The sequence below is a fragment of the Clytia hemisphaerica genome, unplaced genomic scaffold (genome assembly GCF_902728285.1).
Source record: "Clytia hemisphaerica strain Z4C2 unplaced genomic scaffold, Clytia hemisphaerica genome assembly, whole genome shotgun sequence".
NCBI lineage: Eukaryota > Metazoa > Cnidaria > Hydrozoa > Leptothecata > Clytiidae > Clytia > Clytia hemisphaerica.
The window spans coordinates 2913792-2939621 of record NW_027104101.1 but is presented as its reverse complement, the minus strand read 5'-3'; the positions used below and the strand labels follow the sequence as shown (position 1 = coordinate 2939621).

At 35.7% G+C, this 25830-nt stretch overlaps 2 protein-coding genes and 1 long non-coding RNA gene across 4 annotated transcripts in view; all 3 read right to left on the bottom strand.

Annotated features, from left to right (window-relative positions):
- LOC136813092 (uncharacterized) overlaps positions 1-20659 on the bottom strand; it is a 196719-nt gene extending 176060 nt beyond the window's left edge. The window contains exons 1-2 of the long non-coding RNA XR_010847439.1: positions 20172-20659; positions 19976-20060 (exon numbers count right to left, since the gene is read on the bottom strand). This is a non-coding gene — a long non-coding RNA (uncharacterized lncRNA). The remainder of the gene's footprint in view (positions 1-19975; positions 20061-20171) is intronic.
- On the bottom strand, positions 1845-6803 carry LOC136813085 (nuclear pore complex protein DDB_G0274915-like). 2 transcript variants are annotated; one of them, XM_067069609.1, is made up of 2 exons: positions 6354-6803; positions 1845-5790 (listed from the first exon to the last, which is right to left on the bottom strand). In XM_067069609.1, exons 1-2 carry the CDS (start codon positions 6557-6559, stop codon positions 3222-3224), a joined length of 2775 nt encoding a protein of 924 aa, XP_066925710.1. In that variant the 5' UTR covers positions 6560-6803; the 3' UTR covers positions 1845-3221. The 2 variants fall into 2 exon arrangements, with proteins under 2 accessions (XP_066925710.1, XP_066925711.1); XM_067069610.1 differs by having other exon boundaries at positions 3222-5790; positions 6642-6803.
- Positions 13614-14692, bottom strand: LOC136813084 (uncharacterized). Its single transcript, XM_067069608.1, has 4 exons — positions 14485-14692; positions 14149-14223; positions 13898-14045; positions 13614-13797 (listed from the first exon to the last, which is right to left on the bottom strand). The coding sequence occupies exons 1-4, from the start codon at positions 14653-14655 to the stop codon at positions 13634-13636; spliced, it is 558 nt and encodes a 185-aa protein (XP_066925709.1). The 5' UTR covers positions 14656-14692; the 3' UTR covers positions 13614-13633.
- Positions 20660-25830: the final 5171 nt, after the last annotated feature.

Here is a 25830-nt window from a genome sequence, read left to right as displayed (position 1 = left end):
GATGTGTTACAAAATTAGTTTAAAAAATATTTTCAACATAGAATGTTTCTACTAACGTACAGTTTTTTGAGTTGCAATCTGGTTTTTATGGTCACTTATCCATTTGTAGTAGTCACTGATATCAAAGTTTTTCAGGACACTGTCTTGGCATTTGCGGAAGTTGGAATATTTTCTCTCTTTTTTTTTCTTGAGTGCTTCTTGTCTCAGTAGTTCATCTACAATTTTGAGCTTGTCCTTTAAGTTCGAAGCTTTCTTGTGCTCTCCAGATCTTTTATAAATTCCTGACTGTTTATCAAAGTTTTCCAACAGCGCTTTGTTGTAGGCTAGTGCTTTGAGATATTTGTCCAATATTTTCTCGTCCTTTTGATGGGGTCCAAGCCTTTTTTTCAGCATTTTCACAACTTTAATCAGGTGTTCTAGGCCCATGTCTAATGCAACATTACCACCTGAAGTAACAAAAGAAATCTCATTAAATCTTTCAGTTGCCTTTAGAGGTCATCCATATAGTACGTAGATATATATCTGTACGCAAGAATTTTCCAAATTTGGAATTTGACCAGGGGGCGGATTTAGGATTTTAAAGGTACCATGCAAAACCTAAACTGCTACATATACTAAAACTGCTATATATAGTGTCTAAGGAGGGCCCACCATGGTTGGGCCCGACGGGCCAGAAAATTTTCGATTTTTGACCCCTCTAGAACGCCTAAAACAGCCTCCTTTTTTGTATTGTGATTCCCCTCTAAGAGACTCCAAGTGCCTTGTTCTGTGCATCAGGAAAGCAATAAATAGTAAAAAAGAAAGGAAAATTCCCGGGGGGGGTACTACCCTTGTCGACCGACGGGGGTGCTCCGCTGAGGTTCGAAAAATGGACCCTACGTGGGACTCGAAATTTGCGAAAAAAGTGACCCTGAATGGGACTGAAATTCCAAAATTTTCTCAAATTTTCTACTTTTTCCCCAAATTTTCCCAAAAAGGCACCCTACGAGGGACTGAATTTTCTATTTTGGTGTTTTTGCGACCCTACCTGGGACTCGTGGAGGTTAGAAAAGGTACCCTGACCAGCGGAGCATCCCCGTAACCTATCTTGCCCTAGTACCCCCCCGGGGGAAAATTAACTTACAGTCGTTGGTATCTTTCCGGAATTTGCCAGGATTATTCCACCACTTCACTTTATGGATAAGGATGTATTAACATTTATTGATTAGTTGATTGATTAGTTGATATTTCTTAGGTACTCCTTTATTTTTTAATCTGAAAATAAATAGAAATAAAGGGAAAGGTCTGTTTCGCCCAATAGTCAGGGCTCATCAGTATGCCTAGGACTTAGTCCGGACATAGACAGACGATAAAGTTAAAAGACGGAAGAAACATTAACCTAGTGTGACACGAAAAATTTCCCAGACAAAATCCAAATGGTAGCTTAAAGATTTCTCCAAAAATAAAGCCTACACTTAGTCGTTTTAAGAGAAACATTTAACCTACCATGTGTCTTTTGGATTTACCTTTTATTGGGATGCACTGAAATCAAGTTGAGTTTAGAAATTCAATTTTGCTTTTGTAGATTCTTGAGCAAGAAGAGAGAAGAAAGAAAGAAATAGAAAGACCAGTTGGGACAGCACAATACAACACATCACAGAAAGAGAAGCACAACAAACATTCACTATTTGCATACAGAAAACATTATATATCTATATACATTTTATATATACAAAACTACAGACCCCTTTTACAATCAAACATCAAGTTGACATTCTAAAATATAAAACGAAACCATAAAATACAAATATAACAAATATAAAAATACCATGTTTTTTTTATCTTTTTTATTTTTTTTCGTTTTTCAAATCTATGTACATCAGTTGAAACCAAAGCAAGACACTTCTGGAAAGCAAGAGGTAGAAAAGCTGCACCTATGGTAAAAATTAATTGTTGGTTTTATACATTCTGCGTTTCTTCTTTCCTAAAAACCTATTGATGATAGCCTGAGAATCTGGAATGATGGAAGGATGAAATTCCATTAGAGCAAGATTACTGAATCTATCTTGGCCCATAGTTGTTCTAGTATGGGTTTTAAGTCTCCTCATCGCTGAAAAAGAGCGCTCGCATTCACAAGTAGTGATTGGAAGTGAGGCCAAGATTTTAAGACAGCATTTTATGTTTTTAAAACCAGGAAAAGAGACTGCTGAAAGGGCCGAATAGGAGTTTGTGGGAGGGTTTGAGTGACAAGAAAGAAGCGCAGATTGAACATTACTTGGGCATGTTTCAGAATTCATTACCCAAAAATCTTCCCAATTTTGAAGTTCGGCATCAATGGTTAAAGGACTAGGAAGGTCATCCTCATAAAAAATCAAAAAAGGACGAAACTTGTTTTGCCATGTCTCTCCTTTACTGCCAAGAGAAACTATTTTGGAAGGAATGACATAAAGTCCTTTGTAGGCAATGTAAGAATCTTCAGAAAACTTTGTTTTTAATTCACTATTCAAGTGATCGAGGACTGGAATGGTGATTGTTTTTTTGAAATAATCAGAAGGGGATGAATGGGGAGGATTTGAACGTTTTGTTTGTTTTCTACAAACACGGGGAGCCTTCTCAATAATTTCTAATTTCTCAGCCAACAAAAGAACCTTGGAATAACATTCATCATGAAATTCATCAATTTTAGGACACCTCCTGTAAGCTTCCACTTTTTTTAGTAGAGACCGAATCTGGTTGACCCCATCTGCAATGTCATTACCTTTGGATTGCAAGAGTTCAGTCACCTCTAGTGACATATCAAAAACGCAACGAGTTATGACAAGGTTTGCTAAAAACTGGAAATCGATGGCTTTGTAAAGACAGTCAGCTTTGGTGACAGTATCACGGTTAAAAGTTTTCATTGCATTTAATCTCATTTTGTCGAGTGCTTTGAGCATTGCGGGAAGAAGCTCCTCAAATGAGTCCAAACCCAGAATACGTTCAAGCCACCTAGTTCTGCAAACATCTTTAAGACGTGTGTGTGTATTCCCTGTAAACATTGAGTCAATAAACTCTACAAAAACATTTTGACGACCTTCGCTCAAGTTAAAAAAATATGAGCTTTCTTTGACTGTCTTGAGCATATTGTTTACATTTCTGATTTCACATGCTCTACAGATAGAGATATTCAGACGATGGCAGAAACAGTGACAATAAAGAGCCTTCTTGTTTTTGTTCAAAATTCGCGCAGAGCACCCGCTTTTTTAGCCCGCAACAGCACCTGCCCCATCATATCCCTGCCCTCTGATATCTTTATAATCCAGACCTAGCTTTTCAATAAATTCAAGAATGGCATCAGCAAGGTGTTTGCCTGTTAAACCGTCCTTGAGGTGAACAAATCCTGAAAAGTCCTCATAAATTTTATTGTCATGAATATAGCGCAGAACAATAGAGAGCTGTTCCTTTTTGGAAGCGTCCATTGCTTCATCAGCAAGAACAGAAAAGAACTTTGCTTCCTTTACCCTATTAAGAATTGTCTCCAAAATGATTTCCCCAATACAGTCAATGATTTCATTTTGAATAGGATAAGACATATAAGAAGCATTTTTTGGATGGTTTTCATAATGCTCCTTCAAAACAGTATCACCCCTCCGAATGCCATAGTTTAACAAATCAATAAAATTCCCGAGCCCAGGGTCTTTTGAATAGCAACCAGCTTCTGGATAAGCATCAGAACTATCCCTATGACCCCTTAATGCCAGCCCCCGTCTACCTAAGAAAAGAACAGTGTCAACGATTGGTACTAAGATTTGTCTAAGATGGTTATCGCGTTGAGCTATGGCAGCTTCAAGTAGAGAATCAATGGGTTTAGATTTCCCTTCATAATTGGAAATAAATTGTTGGAAGGCGTTGAAAGAAAAAGAGTGGATACCCTGATAAGCAGTTTCATGATCGCGCAGAGCTGCTTTTGTATTGGCAGATGGAAGAATTGGTTTTGATATCATTACACCTTTACTTGTTGAAGGTATACAATGAGAAAATAGAGAGCATGGTAAACAGAAACCACCTCCCCTACTGGGTGAATATTTTAACCATTGATGTTCTGAGAGCCAATCGGCTCTAAACTTTCGTCCATTGGTGGGCTTTGGGAATTTAAAATCAGGGTCAGGGGAAAAGACATTGGTGATAAGATCAAATATTTCTGTCTCTGATAATGATTTTGCTTTTGAAAAATAGGTCCCAATGTCAAATTTAGATTCTGTACTGATATTTTCAAGAATGGTGGGAGGCAGTGTCACTTTTCTACTGACAGGTGGCATTTTCAAATTTCGTGTCCTTTTTTCAAAGAATGAAGAATATGGATTTGAAGGACTTTCTGATATAGAGGAAGTACTAGGCTTTTCTCTAATGTAAAACTGATCTGAAAAGGAAATACGAGTCGGACTTGCAACAAAGCCTTCAGATACACCACAAGTGGGTTTGGGTGCACCTGAAGAAAAAACATTGGTGGAATTGGTTGTCAAACTGGCGACAAGGCCCTCAGATGCACCGCAAGTGGGTTTGGGTGCAACTGAAAAAAACACATTGGAGTTGGGTGTCGAACTGGCGACAAGGCCCTCAGATGCACCACAAGTGGGTTTTGGTGCACCTGAAGAAAAAACATTGGTGGCATTGGTTGTCAAACTGGCGACAAGGCCCTCAGATGCACCGCAAGTGGGTTCGGGTGCAACTGAAAAAAAAACATTGGAGTTGGGTGTCGAACTGGTGACAAGGCCCTCAGATGCACCGCAAGTGGGTTTGGGTGCACCTGAAAAAGAAAAATTGCTGGAACCTGAAAAAGAAAAAGTGCTGGATGTGGTTATTGGACTTGGGACAAAGCCCTCAAATGTGGAAGAAGTGGGTTCGGTCCCATCTGAAAAATTGTTGTTTACTCTGGGTTTGGACTCATCTGAGTTAAGAGGACGGCGCGGTGATGCGGAAACAGAAAATTGTTTAGGTGGTTTAGACTCTAGCAAGGACTTTTTATAGGTAAAATAATTAAAAAGAGTTGGATTATTTAACATGTCACCTTTGGCTTTAGAGGTGGACTTTTTAATTGAAGATAATGATGGATTGCTACATGAAACACTTGAAAGAGAAGGCATATCAGCAGTAACAACAGATGAGGCAAATTTGAGCTGTTTGGATGGTGGTTGATCTGAGAGACTTTCAGCTTCAAATTTTCTTTTGGGTTTTGAGAGCTGCTTTTTGCTACATGATGGTAGAGAACCAGTTTTCTTTGTTTTTGTTTTTGTTTTTTTGGATTCTTTCAGATTTACCAAAGGGACGAAATGATTTGGCTGAAAGTCACTGTTCAAATGGTCTGATAAATTACAAAACAAAATTTTAAATGGTTTAAGCTTTGAGTCATCTACTCTAGGAATAATGGTGGTGTTATTGAATAGAATTTTGTACCTTGGTAGACCCTGGTCAGGATAAAATGTTATTATTTTCCTCCTGGTGACAGTTGAAAGAGCACAAATGCATAAAAAGGAAGAAAAAACATTTGAGGAAGAGTTATGCTTGGCCTCGGCTTTAATCAATGCGGAACCTTTCAAATTAGTGCCCTGTGAGAAGTCGGAAACACATGCACCACCTAGTAAAGAATTAAAACTATGGAAAACTGTGGAATGCTTAGAAAAGAGTTCTTTGAGCAATGGATGATTGGAATAATACTCACAAAACAAAAATAATTCCCCACACGTAAGGCATCGCAAAGCATCAGACAGCGAATTGTTGCCAACCATGTGAAGCGACAGAGAACTGTACAAACAATTGCCGTTCGGAAGAGAGCTGAAGATAAAAAATTAAGATATTATTATATTTACCATGTAACAGCTTCTTTCATCACTTGGAGACCATCCATATAGCACCTACACAGTGAAGGCGGAGAGGGGGTTTAGCAAAAGCATATAACATTAATGAATAAATGACTTCATCTCTAATTTTCACTGCATGCAAGGCATGAGAGGGTATTGAATTTGCATAATTTTTGTGTACGTACTATGCGGATGACCCCTTACATTAAAAAATGTGAATAGAACGGGAAGTGTCTGGTTCTCGACTGTGAATAACATGTCAAAAATCAAAACCCGAGTAAAAGATTATGTATATACTACAGATTATATCTGTCACGTAACAAAAAAAACTAATTTTTTTAAACACACGTGCTACATTACATGATTTGTATCAGATTACACCTACTTATGATACAATGAAGGGGGAGAAGTTAAGGGTATTACAGAAGAGAGAGAGAAAAAAATTAATTACTATCTTGCCGGTCTAATAAGTTGTGGTTATAATTAATTGTTTCTGCGGGTGATACACAGACAAGAGAATAAAAACAAGTTACATACCTTATGGGTTTGACATCCCTGGAAATGGACTTTGGAATGTTCCCATAAACAAAAAAACAAACATTGGCAGAACCTTCTCTACTCAAAGCCAACAAATCAACACTCCTCACTTTCAAAAATTTTCTCAACTCAACAGATTTTTCAAAAATAACCTCATGATTTTCTTGCTGGATGGCAGCTCGAAGCTCACGAGTGACTCTCTCCATGTTGTACTTTGGAAGAGATCGTGCATAGGCCTGACAAGCATTTTCAAGAATTACGCTCTTAAAATCTAAAATCAGGACTTACCATAGAGAAATTCAGGGTAACGCCATCCTAGGGTAATTTTTCAGTCTTTATTTTAGACCTTTAGTGCATAAAATCACCGATGAGCCTGGGAATCATGCAAATCCACCTCATCCAGGTCAATTCAAAAAAAATTTGCATGTTGCTTGGTATGCAAATCGTTACGGTAGGAAAATGCGGCTAGATTATGATTCTCGAAGTATTCCAGTCAGCAAAATCAATATGTATGCAAATCGTTACGGTAGTGAAATTAAAAACCAAGACTTGAATTCGTGTGTTTTTCAACGCAATTCTTCCTCGGCTACATTATGATTCCCGAAGTTTTCAAGTCAGTAAAATTAATTATTTGGTGCTTAGAAAAGATACCGTAAAGCTCTATCTACAAATGGTAATTTTCTTTAAGGCGCCGTGTTCATCTCTCGATAATTTTCATTTGCGACAAAAGCCTCCCGCGTAGTACTACCATGCAAGCGCATGCTTTGCAGGGATGTCGCACCGCCTCTGTTGACACTCCTCCCCCCTTGTACGCAGAGAACAATAGAAATGACGTCATTCCAACAATAGACACTTTGGCTAAACCTCATCTCCCCCTTCACTACGTACATACTATATGGACGGCCCCTTATTATATCTTAATAGGCCTGTATCTTAAGTTAACAAGATCTTGTTATTTTTTATAGGGTTAGATTTTAGAATTTTTTACTTCCAATATAATCATCAATTATAATTTCCTACCGTGTCCATCTTTCTTCTTGAGGGTTCGGTTCCAAATCAGTCTGTAAGCATCTTGCTCGGACAGCAAACAAGTCACCTGGCAAAGTAGGTGAAATCCTTCCACTGCATACTTCCTGCTTCCTGCCCCGTCAACTTTCAAATAGGGAAGCATGAATTTCCATGTACGAATAAAACGATCACCATCACCTTCACTTATTGCATCTTTGAAGTTTCTGATGAGCATTATAAACTCCATAACGTTGCATTGATAATTAAACATATCATCATCAGTTTTGTTGTCACTTATTTTTGAATTTGGGCATTTTGATTCAATTGGCTCTAAACCATGTTTCTTAAAATGAGAAAAAGGCATTGTTTGATAAACAAGGCTGTTTAAATTAAAGTTTGATTCGCAATTTTATACATTCGATAGCAAAAATTGACTTTTAAAGATCTTCATTTGTGATTCGTGAGGGAGTCACAAGTCATTTAAAAGTAATTCAAACCCTGTTACAACTATCCAACTTTGATTAAAATTTCAAAAGAACGACCAAGCCATGAATTCAAAATTTTTCCTATTTCAAAAAGAAATACTAGTAACATTTTCTGGCACTCCTTACCTTCAACTCATGGTCCCTCTTCAATTTTCCATTATGCTGGTAAGTCTGTTTGCATCCGGGTAAACGACACTTGAAACCTCCATTCTCTGTTTGCTCGTCTGATGTGTCACTTTGCTGAAAAATGCGGAGATATTTTTTATTTTATAGAATTTCTCAATATTTAGTTTTGTAAGTTTTTACTTCACTCTACTTTTCAAAAATGTTATGCTCTTAAAATAATAAATTTATCACTTAATCAATAATACAATTTTGAAATTGTGATTGTGAATTTTTCATCTTCAGAAATTCAGCCAACTGGTCCGACTTAAGAAAGTATTTATCCACAATTCTTTCCGACAGTATTTTGAGAAATTTTTTCTTTGACTGGTTTGACTCCAAGGCATCAGGTGGAAGGTTTTTATCATCAGGAATATCAGTTACGCTTTTGATTGACAATTCAACCAGTGCAGCTGCTATTATTCTTGCTTCTAATTCAACATCAAGAAATTGACGACAAGCAGCATAATTTCTCTTGACTTCAGTCACAACGTTTCTCCAATTTATGAGGACTTTATCACTTCCAAGAGTACACTTGTCAGAAGTGTCAGTAAGGTAGAAGTTGTTGAAGCATAGCTTAAATGACAAAATAAAATATTTATTTTTGCAAGTGTTCTGCAACAGAATATTTCCTCAATTATTTAGGTTGATTGAAAGAAAATTTTGCTCTTACTTTCACATCTGATTTTTCAGGATTTTTCAAAATTAAAACTTTTAGAAGAAAAGTAAAATTTACCTGCATGAATTTCATCTCAGTATGGAAATCAGCAATTTCAAAATGCATTCCATCCAACCTTTCTTCTGGAGTGAAACCATTAGCTGATTGGAACTGAGAATTGATAGCACGTTCAACAGACAGTTGGTCCCCAACAACAGCTAGCGTACCAAGGTATGTTTCGTTATTTATGACACTTTTTGGTTGATACTGTTGAAAGTCTTCTAATATTCGTGCAATTCCATCATTATCATTCTCATTTTCGAAAATCATACCAAGGAGGTTCTAAATATGATTAAAAGAAAATATATTTGTGCCATTCAATCCATTGATATTGAGACTAGTTTCTATTTTAGGAACTACTTTGAGAAACTTTTGCTGAAAAGTTTTATGAAAATTAATTTAGGGATAACCACAATAAACTTACCATTTGACTTTTTTTTGCTGAACAACGCAATCCTTCATTTTTGTTAAGCATTGGATATCTTCAACAATGACTCGTTGAACCAAAGTGATATAATCAGATCGTTGTTTCTTGTGATCATCTTTATCAAAAAGGAACTCTCCATTTGGAACATCATTCAGCTTTCTTCTTGGAGAATCAGTGCTCAAATCATTACCACCAACTCTATTCATCACATACGCCTTAACACAATCATGTGAGTCAACATTTTGATTTTCTTCAGTCATATCACTGACTTTGATGACAACATCAACATTGTCAAATATCACCTGGAATATATTGCAAGAGCATTCAATATTATAGGGTTTAAGAATTTTATGCTTTAATAATACTAAATAAATACTAAATGTGAAATTTTGTAATGTGATTTTGGTCACTATAGACTAAAAGATTAGTTTGCACATAAAAGCAGACTGGTATTTTACCAAGCACAGAATTTTATGTTTTTGGCAAAACCAAACACCATTCTTATGTTCTTCACTGTCTTCATCTTCATCCTCATCTTCTCCATCTTCATCGTTGACTTGATTGTCGTGATTTCCCTTTATCGGACTCAGTGGATCTAAAAAAGAAAATAAAGTGTTGATTTTTTCTCTTTTTTACTTGTTCTTTTGTAAAATAGTTGCCATAATTTTTGAAATATAGTTGATTGTCTTCTCTGAATAAAAACAATTATTACCTTCTCCAGAGATCACATCATCCTGATTTCGTCTTCCCTGCTTTTTTGTTGGACTAGAACCTAGTTATGAAAAAAATTTAAGTATTAATATTATCAGTAACTGTTGGATTGCTGGTAAGGTAAAGACTGTTATTGGAAAGCATTTTGAAAAATGAATGCATTTTTGAATGGTAAAATACCAGAAAGCATTACAACTGTAATAAGAATTCAGCAGGCAGTTTTTGGTTGATAAGAAATAATCTTTATCTTACATTTGACATCATCAAAATCGTTCTTTCCGCTCTTCTCTTGACCTTCCAATAGTGATTTCTAAACAAATTAAACAAATGGCATATATGTAATAGTTATCGGACAGTTGCGAGTACAATATGAGAAATATTTTACGAGTTCCGAGATTTTTCTGTACAATATTTTCCGAGCCTTTAGGCGAGGAAAATATACGGAAAATCCGGAACGAGTGAAATATTTCCATATTGTACGAGCAAATGTCTGATAACTAGTTTATCGGTGACCCAAAAAAATGCATTTTTTGTGTCGGAGGACACTTTTGTAGCAAAGTGACGTTAGATTGCTTCTACCGCTACAATGCAACAACATCTTTTCGTCAATTTATATTTTTACATGTAAAATACAAGATATATTGTACTCTTTTTAACCAATCAGATTGCAGATATTTTTTGGATCGCCGATAAAATTTGATATTTCCCCTTCAGTTAGTGTAGTTAAACCTCCCCCTGCAAAAAAAATTATCAATTCGCCAAATACTGATTTAATTATTATGATTTTGTTATAGATTTACCTCGTCACCAGTTAGTGTACATTCTTCAAGATGTTTCTGATGGAGCTTCTTGCTTTCAAAATTGATGCTCCTCTTTAATGGACTATCGTGACCTTTACCATACTCAACAAGTTTACGATAATGTGTACGATGAGAAACAGCAAGCCGAAGTGTTATCAGTCTGATTATCGAGCTCTTAAAAAGAAAGGTGACTTATTTTTGAATTTATGTAAAAATTATTGATATTGAGTGTCTATTTGCAGCACCAGGTAGCACCCACCTGCATCCACATCAATTGTCAAGATAATTATTGGTAAAGCAAAAGTGATTGACTAAGCAATGTTGGTTTTATGAAAGCACATTTTAGTTTTTACACACTGTTTACCCCTTTAAATTATTTGTTTACCGTGTAAGAGGAATGTTGCACCATCGAAGTTATAATTTGTTGTAGTGCAGTCATTCTATTGCTCCTGTTTTTGAAACAGACTGCCGCAGCGGTAACAATTGTAGGTTGCCAATACAAATCCTTTTCCTCTGATCTCCCTGTTCGGAGTGATACTGTTTTCAAGATTTCTCGAAATAGAGGACACCTTTGTTTCATTTCCTCATCAGCACCATTAAATGTAAAATTTAATAGATCTTCCTTTGAAGTTTTCTTGAAAATGCTCTTATTCTCCACTTTTTCCATTTTTTCTACTGAAAATGTTCGATTTTGGCACATTGTTCATCGCGCAGAATTGACGTTGTTTATGTTGACATTTAAAAAGTTCTATCCGGGGGTTTGCACTTTTTGTTTTTTCTTACTTATTACGTCACAAGTTAATTGCGTCTTTTGATTGGCAGTTGTCTACATTTGTGCGCGATTTGATTGGATGGCGCGACGTTCGATAAAACAATAGAAAGCAAATATTTTGTGCACGCGTGTTCGAATTGAAACTGCTCAATTTTTTTGGAATCATTTTTGAATTGGCAAGCAGAGAAGCAAGAGGAACATACTTGATAAACAAAATGTCTCTTCGATTAAAATCCAAAACGAAATTAAACTACAGTGGATTGCATCATTCTAGCACAGCAAGTGAGCGAGAAATTATGGAATGGAGATCGATAAGAAAAAGAAAGGATGTGTACCAAGCAGAGGAAACTTTAGCTGAGAAAAGAGTGAGTATATTTCTGTGTTTTGTTGTGTTGTATTTTCCTTTGTTTTTTCAAACAAGCGACTGAGGGGAGGGAGAATTTAAAGTAATATTTTATTTTTATTTTTTTCTCTTCACTTCGATTTTATGTAGATAAGGGGGAGGGTTTGCGGAACAAAGCGATGGAGTGTGAAAATATTCTAGATTGTTCCCCTGTCTCTTTATCAGATTGGAAAAAGAACGTTCTATCTGATCAAGTGGCTGGGATGGGGAAGTGAAGATGCAACATGGGAGCCTGCTTGCAATATTCTTGATGCTGCTATTATCCAGTAAGTGCTATTATTGTAGTTGCCACTATCATTTTTATGAACTCAAAAAATAATGTAAAAGAATCTTGAATTAATTTTTCACTTGTTTCAGTTGTTTATGGAAATGTTGCTTAGGAAAAATACTTATATATTATATATTCATGCAATAAGCTAAGTAAGTAATTGGCACTTTACCATTACTTTTACAGGTTCTGGGAATGTCCTGCCCCTGAAATGAGGCAAGTATCTTTTTATGTTGAAAGGCTCCTCTCTTGTTTTGAGGCCTCCCTTAAAGAAAGGTTGAGAAGTGTCAAGCAGCTCGACTTTCCTGTCAGCATATTTAGGTTTCTTTTTAATGGGAGGGGGTTGGACAAAAAACGGGGGTACAAATCTCTCAACAAAGATGATTTTGACCCTCAATGGTTCCCAAAAGATTGGCATACAGGCCTTATAAACAAGAGAGGGACCAAAACTATGATTCGGTTTCCAATAGTTATGCGGAGTTTCCTTTCGAAGTCTCCCAAGCTTTTTCAAAAACAAAAGTCAGGGGAGATTTTAGAAAGGAAACGTCGTATAATTCAAAGGATTACTGTAACAATAGTTAAAGATACGTTTAATTCTTATTGATTTTTTTATTATTGATTTTTCTGAAATATATCATATACCAGGCTTTTGCCAGTTAAATGGATGAAATACTCATTAATGGTAGGCTTTTTTATCAAAACAACTTGATTACCAAACAACAAAATAATATAACTGTGAACATTAAAAACACAGTAGTGTGTGCGACTTTTCGAAAGTTGTCTTTATCAAGTCGAATAATAACTGGATAGATGAAATATATAACCTGTCGTTTAAGGTTAAATGAAGAAGATATGCTTGCCTAGGCAAAAAAAAACAATTTAAAACTAACCTGCTTTAGAGGCTAGATTGTAGTTAGAACTCAAAGGCCAGCTTTTTATCCGAGTGCAAGAGGCTAGTTGTCAGTGTGTCATTTTTAGGAATTAAATTGGTAATTAATTTTTTTTCATTTTTTTTCATGTACCATTATGAACACTTCTCCATGCTTGAATTGTTATATGTTTAAAAGGTATGTATGAAAATATTCAGCTAATTGTGATATATATACAGCAATTTTATAAAAATAATTAAATTATTAAAATTTCTATGAACATGGAACAAGACCAACAAATATTATCTTACCTTTTTTCGGGCAGAAATTTTCACAGGATTTAATTTCGCGGTTCACAGCTCAAAATTCAGAAGTTTCGCGGGAATTTAATTTTGTGGTTTAGAGAATTTTTGTTTACAATATTACCTTTTTTGCCCTAAAATGACCAATTGTAGGGGTGATTCTCAGAATCTTGAAATTATCTGTGTTTCGTGGATTTGTCAAACAACCCGAAATTGAATTTAGCGAAAACTTCTTCCCTTAAAGTAACCTGATTGGAACCATTCTCTATTTCAATTTAGCAAATTTTAGAATTTAAATGAAAACTATTAATATTTTTTTTTTCAAAAATGTAGACATTGATGATGTTGAATTTGGCTATGCTTCGGCCTTCTTGAGGTATGATCTTTTTTTTCTTTCAAAACCCTCCTCTTCCAGGCATCTCATTCTCTTCTCGACTTTCAAAAGATTCACACATGCGTCCTTTCGATTGATTTTTGAGTGAAAAATCTTCCTCAAATCATCATTTTTCTTCTCGACACCTGTAAAATTAAGTTGCAATCAAATGATAAGTCAAATATGCTAAAAGTACAAAAGGCTGCAAAAGGGAGAGTGTGATTTTAATAAGAATTTATAATTTACCTTGGCCAGAGAAGATTCGCAAGGTTCCATATTTTCGCAGAATGTCAGGTACATGCTTAGCCAAAATATGGATGTAGGGTGTCACAGGATAGCTCCAACTATATCCACAACCGTTCATCTTCTTGAGCCTACCAATCCACTCGTAGGTCTAAAAAATAATTTTGATTTTATTTCAGGATTGTGTCAATTTTGTATCATCATCAAATGTATGGTTACGTAATGGAGAGTCAATAATTTTAAAGATTATTCACCTTTTGTTGGAATGTGTCAATTTCTACCTCCGTCAATTTTGGTTTGTTGATCGTGTCGTACAGTTCTTCAAAGACCTTATTGTGAAAAGGTAAAAAAAAACATTACAACAATGTCTCTGCCCTAATTTATTAACTTACAGTCCTGTACAGTCACCTAACAGTATTATTCAAAGATATTTGTTAAGACTTATAATATAATAATTGTTATAAGACAGGTTTATTTTAATAAAAATCTAAGGTCTGTAGTAGATTCAAGATTTTGGCAGTGACTCATTTTGCAAAAAAATTCAGCGGATAATCCGCTGAAATTTCATCCCTTAAGGTAGATGTTTATACCTTCCAAAGTTGCTGTGTTGGTAAGACATCTTTCTCAGGGAGCAATTCACTGAAGTATTGTGGCAACTTTCTTAGCATTTTCTTCTTATCTGTCCCCATTAAGCTTGTCCATTCAAGTTTCTTTGATTTCTTCTCCCTCCAAAATGTCAGTGTGACCCCAATCCTTTTCATCAACTCAATCAGTTTATTTTCCAAGAAGTTGTTGCCATTTTTATATGAATAAAAAGATTGTATTTTATTATTATTGTTTGATGGTTTGAGATATTTAGAGTACAGAAACCTTCTGTGGTCCCTAGTAAATCCTCAAAGTATTTTTGTGTAACAATTTTCCAAAAGATGAATCCCACATGCCAGATATTCCAAACCATCTGATTATGAACCTGATCATGTTCAAAAATAGTGTGACATTTAGTGAACTCAAAAATATAGTATTTCTTGAATGACTTGAAAAATATTTCAAATATAACGTTGAAATTTTATATGATGATCGGTATTTACACAAAGAACATATTTTGATGAAAAAAATGGTAAAATGAGTAAAGTGTGTGGTTCCAGGTCCAAATATGTCCAAATATGTATTTTTTCAGCCACCTCAAAGGAGGAAATGGTTTGTTTGAAAATGACACTTGAATCGGTAACTAGAGGTATCATATTATCTCAAAACAGATAAAAGTGCAACATTTTGAAACTGGTTGGTTTCAAAAAGCCACCAGTGTTGTCAGCCACATAAACAACTCATAGCTTATCTTGAAATATCTTGTAACCTAGTAAGCCACTTAATTTCGCTCCAAAACAATTGGAAAGGTTAATCATTCTACTTATCCTTGGTGAAAAAATAAACGGTTAGCCACCAAAAATACTCATTTTATTAACATAATTGTCAGCCAACTTTGAAAATGTCACAAAACAGGCCTTTATTTTTGAACACGATCACCTTCATCTTTTGGAAAAGTTACCGTTACAGATTATATTTCTGCATTTTCAGATAACCATACCTCATCTTGGTCAATTATCGTGTGAAACAGTCCCTCCTCTAAACGATCGGTTACCCGAAGTAGCAAATGAAGCTCATCTACGATATACTTCTCCAAACAAACGTTCTCAAGAAGCCTGTCATCTTTGCACCCTGGTTGTTTCTTCCAGTTTGAGAAGGTTCGTTTCTTGCCAGATTTTAAGGGATCTTGTCTGAAAATAAATGAATTGATTACATGTTTTTTTTATCAAGCATATGAAAATCCGAAAACAGGCTCAGAGATGCTTAGGTCGAAAGCTTAATAAGGCTGAAAAATGCTTGAGGGATGCTTATATCCTAATACTTAGTACTTGTTATACTACTATACAGTACTGAAATACTGCTTATATCCATACTACAAAGTAGCTGATACTTTTTTCATAGGCTCGAGGTAATGCTTAGCATATGCTTAATTTTTCCCCATATCTGAGCTTCTAAAAAGAACATGGTATCCCGTGAAAGTTTTTTTGAAATACTGTTTCAATTTTAGAAACTTTCTGATTTTTTAATTGTAAGATTTTTTGAAAGATTATATTAAACATCTAATCAATGTAATATACAAGGACAGATTTGGGAGCTAAAATTTACTGTTTCATTTTTAGTACTTACCGGTCGTCCTTGTTGATGTCGCAATAAATACATGCATTGCTTGATGTGGCTGCTTTGCCAAGCAACATCAGAAGAAACTAGAAAACAGGTGATAAATTTTTTTCAGACATGTAGATTGTTTTTTTAAGGCAAGCTTGAAAGAATATGATAGGAATAGGAGTTTACTCAGGGAGTTGTAGTTGATTACCTTGTAATCACCACCAATGATTAAATTCACATCCAACTCCTTTCCATCTACCGTGATCTTTGGGTTTATTGCCATGTCGTTGATGTCTTTGATGACGTCAGCAAAACTTTCTTTAACACATTCGTAGCTTTCTGAACCCATTCCAACACCTATAGCATTGTTACCTGAAATAAAATCACACATTTCATTATGTTCTTTTTGTTCTAAGAGCCTTTCGAAGGTAAAACAAAACGTAGCATTCCAAGTATATTAAAGTTTATGCAGGTTTATGCTTGCGAAAAAATTTTCGAACTTGCTAAAATTTCTAGGCACCTGAACTTTTAAGTTGTGATCCAGTTGATTCTATCACCGAGTACGATAATACCACCAGATTGGACTTCCGTGTTAACTTGGTACCATCCCCACTAACTTTCAGCTGTAAAAATAAAACGAAAGACAAATAAGAAATAGCAAAGCATTGTTAAACAAAACACGCTTTTTCTTTTATAAGAATAACTTCTATAAGAATATCAGGGTGAGATTTCGGGTTTAAAACAATAGGCTTATTATTTAGAACAATAGAAAAATAAGAATAATGCTCACCCTCAACCAAAGTACACTATTCTTATAAAAGAATCAAATCTATTTTTCCAAGAATAACAAGAATAGCAATAACTAGCCGTCACCCGGCGTCGCACCCGCCGAGTAGAGTGTTGTTGAACACATCAAAAGCCCTTTGGATGGTGGGGGAGGGTAAAAAGATCTGATTTGTATATTGTAAGCCCAAAAAACGAAATATTACCACTTATCAATGATTGAAGGTTAAAAAATCGCATATTTTATGTTTGGTGACGTCATTTGGGACCTAAGTGACGTCATCGAAAGAGTAATAAACTTTTCACTCCTCTGAAAGTATTTCTTCATTGACTGAAAAGATTCTCTTGATGATTTCCGATCCAATGAGGGGTCAACCATCTCCTAACTCCTTTCCAATCTCGAGATATCGTATTTTTCCTGTTTTGATGACGTCATCAACTGAAAACGCCTGAAAATTCAGCCAAATTTAAAAGTCACTCTCAAGCCTCATAACCTCTTCCATCTTATTCTCCATAAAATTCTCGATCGAATGAGGGGTCACCGACCTCCCAACTCCTTTTCAAACTCGAGATATCGCATTTTGAAGTTTCTCTCAAATCTGTGACGTCATTGGGTCCCTTTACCCCTAATGTTGTCAACGGTCAATTCGCGAATTTTGAAATTTTTGCGGTCAACGGGTAGCTTATGCCCCAAGGGTCCCAAAAAACCAAAAAACGTCAATTATTTCCACGGGAAAGTGGGTTTTTAAATTTGCGAAAGATTTGCACTGCAACGACTTCTTAAAAAAACGCTAATTTTCACACTCTTCCCTTGAACACTTTCGCTTTCGTTTTCAACCAACCACCCAACCATCCAACCAAAAAATCGGTCACGTAACTCTCGAACCCCCATCTCAAAAATCCATAATGGCTACCCCACGGCTCATAGAGAATTAGACTTTTAGTATATAGACTAGCCGTCACCCGGCGTCGCACCCGCCGAGTAGAGTGTTGTTGAACACATCAAAAGCCCTTTGGATGGTGGGGGAGGGTAAAAAGATCTGATTTGTATATTGTAAGCCCAAAAAACGAAATATTACCACTTATCAATGATTGAAGGTTAAAAAATCGCATATTTTATGTTTGGTGACGTCATTTGGGACCTAAGTGACGTCATCGAAAGAGTAATAAACTTTTCACTCCTCTGAAAGTATTTCTTCATTGACTGAAAAGATTCTCTTGATGATTTCCGATCCAATGAGGGGTCAACCATCTCCTAACTCCTTTCCAATCTCGAGATATCGTATTTTTCCTGTTTTGATGACGTCATCAACTGAAAACGCCTGAAAATTCAGCCAAATTTAAAAGTCACTCTCAAGCCTCATAACCTCTTCCATCTTATTCTCCATAAAATTCTCGATCGAATGAGGGGTCACCGACCTCCCAACTCCTTTTCAAACTCGAGATATCGCATTTTGAAGTTTCTCTCAAATCTGTGACGTCATTGGGTCCCTTTACCCCTAATGTTGTCAACGGTCAATTCGCGAATTTTGAAATTTTTGCGGTCAACGGGTAGCTTATGCCCCAAGGGTCCCAAAAAACCAAAAAACGTCAATTATTTCCACGGGAAAGTGGGTTTTTAAATTTGCGAAAGATTTGCACTGCAACGACTTCTTAAAAAAACGCTAATTTTCACACTCTTCCCTTGAACACTTTCGCTTTCGTTTTCAACCAACCACCCAACCATCCAACCAAAAAATCGGTCACGTAACTCTCGAACCCCCATCTCAAAAATCCATAATGGCTACCCCACGGCTCATAGAGAATTAGACTTTTAGTATATAGACTAGCCGTCACCCGGCGTCGCACCCGCCGCGAGTAGAGTGTTGTTGAACACATCAAAAGCCCTTTGGATGGTGGGGGAGGGTAAAAAGATCTGATTTGTATATTGTAAGCCGAAAAAACGAAATATTACCACTTATCAATAATCGAAGCTTGAAAAATCGCATAATTTATGTTTGGTGACGTCATTTTGGCCCTAAGTGACGTCATCGAAAGGGTAATCAACTTTTTACTTCACTGAAATCAATTTGTCATTTAACCAAAATATTCTCTTGATGATTTCCGATCTAATGTGGGGTCAATCATTACTGAAATCCTTCTCAAACTCGTGATATTGTATTTTTAAGGTTTTGATGACGTCATCGGACCAAAAAAGCCTCAATTTAAATATATTTATTTTTGAAAGTTTCTATATACCAACTATTACCCCTCCCAACTTATTATCCATTAAATTTCCGATCAAATGAGGGGTCAACGACTTCCCAGCTCCTATCCAATCTCGAGATATCGCATTTTTCCTGTTTTGATGACGTCATCAACTGAAAACGCCAAAAAATTCAGCCAAATTTTAAAGTCACACTCAAGCCATATAAACCCTCCCATCTTATTCTCCATAAAATTCTCGATCCAATGAGGGGTCACCGACCTCCCAACTCCTTTTCAAACTCGAGATATTGCATTTTGAAGTTTTTCCCTAATCTGTGACGTCATTGGGTCTCTTTACCCCTAATGTTATCAACGGTCAATTCGCTAATTTTGAAATTTTTGCGGTCAACGGGTAGCTTATGCCCCAAGGGTCCCAAAAAACCAAAAAACGTCAATTATTTCCACGGGAAAGTGGGTTTTTAAATTTGCGAAAGATTTGCACTGCAACGACTTCTTCACAAAAACGCTAATTTCCACACTCTTCCCCTGACCACTTTCGCTTTCGTTTTCAACCACCCATCCAACCAAACAACCAACCAAAAAGTCGGTCACGTAACTCTCGAACCCCCATCTCAAAAATCCATAATGGCCACCCCACGGCTCATAGAGAATTAGACTTTTAGTATATAGACTAGCCGTCACCCGGCGTCGCACCCGCCGAGTAGAGTGTCGTTGAACACATCAAAAGCCCTTTGGATGGTGGGGAGTAACGCCTCAATACCAACATCACATTTATTATAGCAGATTATAGAACGAAAAAAATTACCACTTTAAATGGTTGAAAATGGTCATAATAAAAAGCACACAAACAAATTGAAAAGTGAATGTATAATAATGTATAACGAAAAAAAGCATTCTTACGGGTTTTTTTCAATTTCAAAATGTTGTGTCTTGTTAAAGATGCCAAATTGGTAAGCGCTTGCAATCATTTCACGCACCATATTTTCTATAATAAAAGAGCAGGTAAGTCATAAGAAAGCAACATTATTTTGGAAAGTCACTAAAAAGAATCATATAAAGGATAATGGTTATCAAATGGAAGAAAACCTTTACATACCTTTTCTGTATAGACCATTATCACCATTTGAACCATTGTTGTTATTTGAACCAACCAATCATACTATTTTTGATAATTCTTTAAAATTTCAATTTACTGAAAGAGACACAAAATTTAATTTAATCATACTTTATATTCCATTGGAATGGTTTTGAAATAGATAACACTCTATCATGTTAGGCCAAATAATATCCTAACCCTAATGATTATAATGGTAAAAGGTAATTCTGAATGATAATGAAAGTCTAAACCCTTCTCCTGAGACCTGAAATTAATGTCAAATAGGATTAGTTTACCCAGAAAGAATCGAACCAAAAAAAAGATAAATTTCAAACTGCATGTCGTTTCAAAGTTGCACTGGCTGATCTATTAACTCTCTACTTGCTATCTATAATCCTGTGTGAACCTTGCACAGGCGACTAAAAAATAATTCTATGTGTAAATCCTGTGTGAACCTTGCACAGGCGACTAAAAAATAATTCTATGTGTAAATCCTGTGTGAACCTTGCACAGGCGACTAAATAATAATTCTATACACGCTTTCTTTATAAGAATCTCTTCTAAAAGAATATCAGGGTGAAAGTTGGCCAAATTGTAAGAATACTCTAAGAATACTCTCTAAGGTGAGTTTATCAAACTTTGATAAAAATACAGTCATTTTGCATTAGGTTAACAGAAAAAACTGCTTCTTTTGTTAGACGTAAATTGAAACTTTGAGAAAGAAATACAATTACAGCTCCCAATATGCACTCAAAAGTCCCAAACTCTCGAATTGATCATTTCTCACGTTTGTCTTAAAGTCAAGTATAAAAAAGTAAGAATACGTTAAGAATGTTTCAGTCTCAATTTTGGCAATTTCTTAAGAATGTTTGACCCTCATCAAAAGTACACTATTCTTATAAAAAAAGCGTGTATGTAAAATCCTGTGTGAACCATGCACAGGGGACTATAAAAAACTATCCTTAGAAATAAACTGGACAATTGATGTTACAATAAACTTGTTGGATTAGCTGGAGATTTGAGGTAAAATGTTTAATAATACCAGAAGAATATGACTAAACTGCTTAAGATCAAAGTGTGATTACTGAGTCTAATATGAAGATGTTTCGACGCACTCACTGGTAAAATGTTTAAATTGCTTATTGAGTGTAAGTTCTATTTGCTGTAGAGGCAAAAAAAGGACGTTGATCTGTGAATCAATTGACTTTAACGATTATCTCATTCATTTATGGCAAAGATATATACTCTTTCTTGAGTATTTAAAACACAACGCTTGTAATTATAACGGAGAGTATTAAAGGAAAAGTGAAATGATTTTGAAAAGGTCGGCGTAAATGTATGAGACAAGGTTGTGAACAAAACTAAGGAGGGATTACTATAGCATCAAATCCTGACACCAACAGCACCTTCACCAGACAGACTTATAAAAAAATTTTTGCTATCCACATTATTAGTTGTTCTATTAGCTGGAACGATTTGATTATTTTTCTGTTTTTTCTCATTTTCTCTTTTTTTATTTTTCTGTTTTTTTGCCCAGGATTTTATGAAAGAATTCGTATCTTCCCCACCATTAGCCTTCCAAAAATCGTACGACTTTTGGGTCGATGGACCACCATAAATCTTCCTATAGGTGACATAATCTTTATGTGACCGTAATGCTTTCTCCCTCAGCTCTTCCTTCCTGCCCGACTTTTTTAAACGCTTCTCATCTTTCCCCTTCAATTCTTTCTTCAACTTATCATTTTCTTCTTTCAACTTATCGTTTTCTTCTTTTAAATTTTCTATCTCCTGCTCTTTCGTTATGTTGACTTTTCTTTCTTTCTCCAACAATCGTTCCACCTTTGCTAGTTTTGATTTAAATTTAGAGATGGTGACCCCCAAGTCTTGTTCGACCTTTAAATTTTGTTGGGCCTCCATCTCTATATCATTCTCACTGATTGCCATTTTAAATTTTAACGTCTGTAAAAAAAGAAAAAGATACATTTAGTAGTTTAAATCAGTTTCCAAAATGTTGGTACAGTGTGCCACAGAAATATGATATGTATTTGGGAATTTGATGAGACTTGTACAAAGTTAATTTAAAAGAAGCTTTCAAGACAAAGCCTAATTTCGATATTTCGTTGGCACACTGTAGGGTAATGGCTTTCAGTTGACATAGTCGATGCCTATTTACGTAGGCTTCGAATATGTGTAACAGGGTACACCTCGTGAAGGTAAGCCATTTGTACCCCACCCTAACAAAACACTCAAACAGCGGATTTAATAATAGGGTACAAAGCTGCTTAAAACTGCATTAAAAATTGATTATCAACGAATAATCCACAAAAGCAAATAACAGAAAACTTGTTCAAAATTAACGAAAAAGCCTGAATATGAGAGTATGACATCTGTGAAACAAACACTATCAGCATGTTTCAAAGATTTGTAGCTATAACACTACAACACTATGAAAACATTATCAACATTCATAGTGCAAACTCTTTAAAAAACTTCAAAATTGAGTAAAATCATCTGTGAAACAAACACTATCAGCATGTTTCAAAGATTTGTAGCTATAACACTACAACACTATGAAAACATTATCAACATTCATAGTGCAAACTCTTTAAAAAAACTTCAAATTGAGTAAAATCATCTGTGAAACAAACACTATCAGCATGTTTCAAAGATTTTCAGCTATAATAAAACTACAACACTATGAAAACATTATCAACATTCATAGTGCAAACTCAGCACAAAATAAAAAAACAATGCAGTACAGTATATGACTTCTGTACAAATTTAATGTCATGATTCAAAAAAAAGTAGGAGTCATTAGGATAAAGAAAACATTAATATTTTTATTATTCAAATTAATATTGGATCTTTACTTTTGATTTGCAACTTTCATATCAATTGTGTTTTAATGAGAATTTAATTTATATTAAACAATAGCATACACATACACATCTGCAAGTTCCACATTGTTATGGGTCAAGGAAATATACATTATAATAGATAATGTAGCTTTTTGTAAAAATTTAAAAATCGAAATAAATAAGCAACGACATTGATTTGGGATGTGTTCAATTCAATACCTTTTGTCAACCATTCTAGTCAACATCATGAGTTAAATATTCAAAATGGAAATATAGAAAATTGAAATTTTGTCATATTCAGAGTTGCATGTAAATTGTAAATGAACAAACGTGTCAAAATAAATTTTTGTCAAAGGAACATGAAATTAAATTTGTGCAGCAGGTCAGTAAGCAGCTTTGATTTGAATTTAACACAATAGATAACAATCAAATCTCAGTAAACAATCAAACTAATTGGACTTCAATGAAAGGGCCAAAAATAATTATAATTTAAATTTTAAAATTTTCAAGGATGTCTAATTTTCACTTTAAAAACTGTCTTGGTTAACTTTTGATAATATGAAATGTTCAGTTGTTTGACCCTTTCATCAAAGTCAATTCTTAATAATGAACAAATGAACCCATTAAACAACTATAAAATCTGTCGGTAAACAATATTCTTTGTAAAAGAAGTTTGACCAACTTTTCCCTGATGATTAGTGTCTTTGATATATATCTTGACACTCTCAAATGATCTTGCCCGGGAAAAAGCCACATAAAGTTGACCATGACTAAAGCAAGGCTTTTCAAGAAGTATACCTACTTTATCATATGTTTGGCCTTGACTTTTGTTTATGGTCACGGCATAAGAGAGTCTCAAAGGAAATTGAGTCCTCTTGAATGAAAAAGGCAAACCAGTATCATTTGGGTCGAGAGCCACCCTAGGAATAAAGTGTCTATCTCCCTGATGTGCACCAGAAATGATCTCACATTCAATAATATTTTGGTGCAAATTTCTAACAATCATTCGGGTACCATTGCACAAACCTTCCTGCATGGAAAGGTTTCTTAAAAGCATTACTATGGCACCTACCTTTACATTCAGGCGATGTCGAGGCATGCCTGATGGAGTCAAGCTGTGTAAAAACTCTTGAGGATAACGATCAATTTCATCCTGGTCATCTGAGATGACTGAGTCAAAACTGAAATAAGTTGTTGTTTCCCCTGGTAATCTTTCTAAAACACCATCATTTATTTGAAAAGAGTCAAGATTAGTGGGTGTGAGAATTGCTCGTTTAGAAAAATCAACATCCAAATTCCCAAAAATACTGTTGATCAAATCAGCCTGTGAAGGAACGACACAGTGATTTGGGACCTCAATGCAGCCTTGATACGGGTCATCTGGCTTTATAGGTAACTGAGCTCCCCCAAGACGCAACAAAAAATTAGCAAATTCTTGTTCACCCTCAGCAGCCCTCATATTTCTGCGCAAGTAGTGGATTTGCACATGATGCCAAAGGCGGGAACGTTTTAGGCAAGACTCGATAATTTGAGCAGCACCCCCACGTCTAACAATTGGAAGTGTTTGACGAAAGTCTCCACCTAGAAGAATTACTTTGCCGGCAAAAGGAACATTACTATTGCATATATCTCGGAGCATGAGATCGATAGCTTCAAATGCAAATTTTGGTATCATACTGGCCTCGTCAATAACAAACAAATCACGTCTACGCAGATAACGCGCATGTGCACTATTTGCAGTTACATTACAGGTAGAATTATCCAGAATGGGGACTGGTAGTTTGAAAAGGGAATGCATGGTCTTACCTTTATCTAGTAGGATTGCAGCTATGCCAGTCCAGGCACACGTAGCAATCTTCTTGTTCATCCCCAACAATTCCCGGATGAGAAAGTTGTAAGTGAAAGTTTTTCCCGTACCCCCTGGACCATCTAAAAAGAATACATTTGGATGTGCACTATCATTGTTTACCACAGCATTGATAACTGCTTGGCAGACTGTTTGTTGATCAGCATTCAGTTGAGGTCGTAACAAATTTGCTTGTTGTCTCATTTCGTCGAGATTAAGATCATCATCTTCAGGCAATGCTTCTTCTAACATTGGCAACCCAAAGTCAGCAAGATGCTTACCGAATTGCTGAAGATGCCTTTCAATACGTTGAAGTACCATATTTTGGGCGATAGCTTCTTGATGATTTCTCAAGAAGTCGTGCATCATGTCGAGGTGAAAGCGCTCCCAGATTTCTGGAGGATTATTGACCTCTCCATGGATCAAAATCATACAAAAAACCTTACGGATTTTACTGGCAGTACCATACTGTGCTACATTCTCCATAGTTGTGATCCAAAGGTTATCATCTTGCAAAAGCCCACGTGCAATACATGCCTCTCTAAAGGATGGATGAAGAACACCATCGAACGTTCTAAGTTCCTCAAATGATGTTGCTCCAGCCACATGAAGCAGTAAAACTCTTAAATAAAATCGCTCACCCTCTCTTACCGAAGCATTATACATGCGACTTACTAACTTTACATTTCTTCGACGTATCTTCCATTTCTTTGTTCGAGCATCAAAGACATAATGGTATGGAATGTCTGTGTAAAGTTTATCGTGTGCACCTGGATCTGTTCGATTCAGTTCAAACCATGCAGTAAGCTTTGTGTTTTTGCGGTCTGCTCTCTCCAAAGCATTTGCCTCATCACCTTCTCTAAAATATACCATTTGCTCATTCGGGAGATGCAAATCAAGCCGGATGACAGTATGGGTGGAATCATGGAGGTTGTAACCAAAAATACGCCATGCT